This window comes from Danio rerio, chromosome 7, assembly GCF_049306965.1.
Source record: "Danio rerio strain Tuebingen ecotype United States chromosome 7, GRCz12tu, whole genome shotgun sequence".
Classification (NCBI taxonomy): Eukaryota; Metazoa; Chordata; class Actinopteri; order Cypriniformes; family Danionidae; genus Danio; species Danio rerio.
In genome coordinates this window covers 75,472,501-75,478,436 of record NC_133182.1, presented here as the reverse complement: position 1 = coordinate 75,478,436, position 5,936 = coordinate 75,472,501, and the positions used below count along the sequence as shown (strand labels likewise).

Sequence of the window (5,936 nt, the reverse complement as noted above, 5' to 3'; positions counted from 1 at the left end):
CTGACGATCCCATTGTAAATGATTTATACAGCATTTTTTTTTCCTGCAACAGTGCTCTCGACTGCTGTATTTCTCCATAATGCAGCACTTTTTTGTGAGTCTGCATGTGTAGAGACTGATCAGAGATCTGTGCGCCTCTCCAATGCTTCTCTGTGGGTCTAGATGAGTGCATTTTGTAAGAGTCAATAAACTGCTCAAAATATACACTGTGTGGCTTCAACTGTATATATTATAATTAAGTTCACAAGAAAACACCAAACACACATTCTCACAAAGTTAACAGGGACTACATCTTTATTAAAAACAGCTGTATTAAGCCATTAAACTGAAATGTACACGACAGGCTGCCATTCAAAAGTGACTCCGTTTACGATGAAGAACCATTCTGAAGCACAAATACGACAAAGAACGTCTTAACGTTCTCTCAACATTACACACAAAAGTTCCTCCAGTAAAATCAAAAGAATGTTCCGAGTTGACTGGTTTTTACTAATGTTCCCAAAATGCTGGATGGACTTTAATCACTGTGTTTCCAGAACATTCAAATGCAAAGTTTGCTAACTGAATGCAACGTTCCCTCAATGTTGATATAACATTTCCACAACGTATCATTCTAAAACGGCGTTTACGTTTTTGTTAGCTAGCAAGGAGCAGGTACAAAGGCTAGATGAATGCGACCTGAGGTATAATAGCATTTGAGTCTAAAAATCCATCTCAAACTGTAAAGAAAATATACAGTATTGGTCCAAAGACGTATTATTAAGGATAGTTTCGTATAATAATTGCTTGGTTTATAAAACATCTCAACACCAGGCTGGAAATGTTACAATAAGCAGACTTGATTGAAATGAATATGACCGACATTAAAGGGACGCTCCACTTTTAACCAACGTTCAGAAAAACGTTTTGGTCCCACTTTATATTGTGGCCTTTACTAATAGGTACTTACACAGGAATTAATAGTTTGTTACAATGTACTTAGTGTAAATACATTTTTACTGTGTACTTATGCTTGATTAAATACCTGAATGTAATTACATCTGTATTTACATTTGTAAATACACTGTTGCAAAAAACAGAAATGTCTGCACATCTAGAAAAATCTTGAAGGCAGGTGCACGATCAAAAAACAAACATAAGTAGCAAAAGATACAAAGTAAATCGGCACACTGCCACTTTAGCTCTCAAAAAAATGTTTATGTCAATATTACAAAATCACAACGTTTCGACCGACATGGTCTTCATCATCACCTGATGAAGACCATGTCGGTCGAAACGTTGTGATTTTGTAATATTGACATTAAAAAATTTTTGAGAGCTAAAGTGGCAGTGTGCCGATTTACTTTGAATCTTTAAATACACTGTTGACCATCCCTTTCACTTTAACCCCCTCTTAAACCTACCCATGCCACCAAACCTGTCCATAACCCAACCCTATCCCAACTCAAGAGGACCACAAGTGTTCTCAAATACGATTTGAACACAGTAAGTACATTGTATATATTTTTTGATGCAAGTGCATAGTAGTTAAGGACGCTTAATATAAAGTGGGACCAACGTTTTTATGTTTAATTGTTCAAATTTCGACTAAATGAAAGGCAATTGTTGCAAAGCAGTGGGCGTCCCTTTACAAATTTTGCATAATTGGAAACAACATACAAACAAATCGTAAATGTATGATGTATAAAATAAAATTAAGACAAAAAAAAGGATGTTCGTACTTGACTATATTTCAGTTTGGTGTGATGATTTCATCCCTGAAGTCATAGAAAAAAAAATAAAGTACTTTATAGTTCCAGTCAAAGCACACGGCACATATGTTGAGTTTTCCACTCAAATCCAGACATTACGAGCCCATTTTGCTGTGCACTGAAGGAATCAAAGAAACGTTTCCCTTTGGTAAATGAATTCTGGGGGACATGATTTGGATTGAGATCATCTCTCAAAAAATAATGGCTCCTCAGAAGACGCAGATGCGGCGGTTCAATCTAAAGCCCATTTGCTTGCCTCCGTCGTGAGGATTGAAGCAGACAGTTTGGTGGTTTCTCATAGGCAGCTGGAGAGGTTATACCTGTGAGAGGGTTTAAGTGAGCAGCTGTCGGATCTCGCGGTGGACGAAGCACAGAAAGTCCATGTAAGAAGCTCCTCCGTGAAGACCTTTATCCTCCACCAGCAGCTGACGAAACGACATCTCTGCTCGATCCTTCTGCTTCACGATCAGCAGCTGCATACAGACACATCGGTCACAATGCTGATCAGTGCAGAGATGACAGACATGCAGACACATCACAGAAGAACTGACACACAGAATTACAGACAAAACGGAATGATAGACATGCAGACAGAACGACAGACAGACATGCAGAACAACAGACAGAAAGAACAACAGACAGAACGACAGGCATGCAGACAGATCACAGAACAACTGACAGGCAGAATTACAGACAAAACAGAATGATAGTAATGCAGACAGAACGACAGTCAGACACGCATAACGACAGAGAGAATGACAGATGGAAAGAACAACAGACATAACAGAATGAGAGACATGCAGACAGATCTGACAGAAGAACTGACAGACAGAATTACAGACAAAACAACAACAGACATGCAGACAGAATGACAGACGGACATGCATAGTGACTGACAGAATTACAGACAAAAAGAACAACAGACAGAATGACAAACATGCACAGATCACAGAACAACAGACAAAACAGAATGATAGCAATGCAGACAGGACGACAGACAGACAGAATTACAGACTGCAGAATGACAAACAGTGACATACATGCAGACAGAATGACGGACATGCAGACAGATCACAGAACAACAGACAAAACAGAATGATAGTAATGCAGACAGAATGAAAGACAGACAGAATTACAGACTGCAGAATGACAGACAGAATGATAGACATTCTGACAGAACAAAGAACAACAGAAAGACAAAACGACAGACGAGCAGAATGACAGAACAACAGACATGCAGACAAAACAACTGACAGACAGAATGACAAACATAACACAATCACTGACAGACAGAATGGCAGACATGCAGACAGAACGACAGACAGAACACAATCACTGACAGACAGAATGATAGACATGCAGACAGAACGTCTGACAGACAGAATGACAGACAGAACACAAAATCACTGACAGACAGAATGACAGACAGAACACAAAATCACTGACAGACAGAATGACAGACAGAACACAAAATCACTGACAGACAGAATGACAGACATGTAGACATGCAGACAGAACGACTGACAGACAGAATGACAGACATGCAGACAGAACGACTGACAGACAGAATGACAGACATGCAGACAGAATGACTGACAGACATGCAGACAGAACGACTGACAGACAGAATGACAGACAGAACAAAATCACTGACAGACAGAATGACAGATAGAACACAAAATCACTGACAGACAGAACGACAGACATGCAGACAGAATGATTGACAGACAGAACACAAAATCACTGACAGACAGAATGACAGACATGCAGACAGAATGATAGACATGCAGACAAAACAACTGACAGACAGAATGACAGACATGCAAACAGAACGACTGACAGACAGAATGACAGACAGAACACAAAATCACTGACAGACAGAATGACAGACAGAACACAAAATCACTGACAGACATGCAGACAGAACGACTGACAGACAGAATGACAGACATGCAGACAGAATGATAGACATGCAGACAAAACAACTGACAGACAGAATGATAGACATGCAAACAGAACGACTGACAGACAGAATGACAGACAGAACACAAAATCACTGACAGACAGAATGACAGACATGTTGACAGAATGATAGACATGCAGACAGAACAACTGACAGAATGACAGACATGCAGACAGTACAACTGACAGACAGAATGACAAACATAACACGATCACTGACAGACAGAATGCCAGACATGCAGACAGAACGACTGACAGACAGAATGACAGACAGAACACAATCACTGACAGACAGAATGACAGACATATTGACAAAATGATAGACATGCAGACAGAACAACTGACAGACAGAATGACAGACATGCAGACAGAACGACTGACAGACAGAATGACAGACAAGCAGACAGAACGACTGAGACAGAATGACAGACAGAACACAAAATCACTGACAGACAGAATGACAGACATGCAGACAGAACAACTGACAGACAGAATGATAGACATGCAGACAGAACGACTGACAGACAGAATGACAGACATGCAGACAGAACAACTGACAGACATGCAGACAGAACGACTGACAGACAGAATGATAGACATGCAGACAGAACGACTGACAGACAGAATGACAGACAGAACACAAAATCACTGACAGACAGAATGACAGACATGCAGACAGAATGATAGACATGCAGACACAACACCGAGCGACTGACAGACATGCAGACACAACACCGAACAGTCAGACAGACGGACTGACAGACAGACAAAACACAGAACAACAGACAGACGGACAGGAAAAAAACGACAGACCGAAAGACATAAAGAACAGCAGACAGGCAGATTGACAGACAGACAGACTAGTAACTACTGTAACCTCTTTATAATAAAGAAAAGACAGAGCATGAGACAGTAGACTCTGAGCTGAGCTGTACCTTCATGGATGCTGCTCTCTGCTGTGAAATTCTGGAGATGATTGAATGGAGTTTGCGGGAATGAGGGTTATCCAGCACAGGTAATGACGTCTGCGGAGACAATTGCACATCTGCAGTTTAACATCTGACACTGATTCACATAATGACAACCCTCAATGAGCCGTTTCTTGATAGTATTGTGAGGCCGACATTTCCCATAATTCTGATAAGTAGCCCAAAATGTCTGTCAACAAAAGTAGATATTTTCAACGACGCATCTGTTCATGCAACTCCGCCGGTTGGGCATGCACGCCTGCATGCGCGCATTCATGTGCACATAAAAAAAACCTGAATCAATATTGGAGTTAGTTTTGCACACTGGAGGAAGGACGACAGCATGGCTGAAGTGTTTCTTTTAGACAGGCAATGTTACTAGTTTAGTCACGCAAAGCTTGTGTGGATAGTGTTATGTTATGAATGGGTTATATGCACAGAAGTGTTGCTCAGTCACTGAAATCTCCTGATGTAAGATTAATGTGACTATTTTCAGTTTCATAAGGTCCTTTTACAGCAGATTTCTATTTAGTTTAACAACAAAACATGAGTAAATAGCGCTATTCCGCCTAGAAGCAGAAGTTGTTTTGTTGCTTAGCTGTTAAAGCTATTGTGTTTAAAAAATCTTCTCTCTGTTGAACAGCACTTGGGAAATATCTGAAAAATAATCATTGTCTCAGAAGTGCTATGTCTCAGTTTCCTTTCAACTGTACATCCTCTTTAATTAATTGTTATAAATTGTTAAAAATGCAGCATGTCTTACCCCTTCTGCGGGCAGATGACCGAAGGAGGGCACATTGAAGAGATTCTGGATGAGGTCTGGTGAACAGGCCTGTCCTAGCCATAGGAACATAGAGAGGCCGTTTTCCAGCAGGAACATCCCGGATTCATTGAGTCTCTCCTCGGAGCAGCGCACCGCAGCCGGCAGAGACTCGCTGGACACATCCATAGTGTGCTGAGACACAGAGCAAACAAATAGAGCATGATTTCAGCAGGTTGTGATCCTACATTTCTGACTTTACGAGCAAAATTTGCAAACAGCTTACACCAGTGCAAACCCTCTTTTGGCATTGCAAAATTGCTGGTTGTCGGGATGTTTATAATGCATGTAGTGGAGCACTAGCACTGAAAAAATGTGGACAGTGATTTTTGCACATTCTTTGAGTTTTACAGTATGAGCATCACTGTTAGGTTGGGGACTGTTAGGTTGGGGTTAGGGTAAGAGTAAGTTGACATGTACTTGCAAAGTTTCTTA

At 40.6% G+C, this 5,936-nt stretch overlaps 1 protein-coding gene across 4 annotated transcripts in view; it reads right to left on the bottom strand.

The window, feature by feature from the left end:
• Nucleotides 1-276: 276 nt before the first annotated feature.
• Nucleotides 277-5,936, bottom strand: part of sec24d (SEC24 homolog D, COPII coat complex component) — a 47,512-nt gene continuing 41,852 nt past the window's right edge. Inside the window, exons 21-24 of one of the 4 annotated variants that reach the window (XR_012382428.1) lie at nucleotides 5,445-5,636; nucleotides 4,649-4,738; nucleotides 1,300-2,224; nucleotides 277-1,251 (exon numbers count right to left, since the gene is read on the bottom strand). Coding sequence is in view for 1 of the 4 variants with exons in the window: in NM_001177932.2 (NP_001171403.2) it covers nucleotides 2,084-2,224; nucleotides 4,649-4,738; nucleotides 5,445-5,636 (423 nt within the window). In the remaining 3 variants the exon portion in view is untranslated. Of the gene's footprint in view, nucleotides 1,252-1,273; nucleotides 2,225-4,648; nucleotides 4,739-5,444; nucleotides 5,637-5,936 lie in introns of those variants that run through there. The other 3 variants (XR_012382429.1, XR_012382430.1, NM_001177932.2) reach the window with 3 other exon arrangements.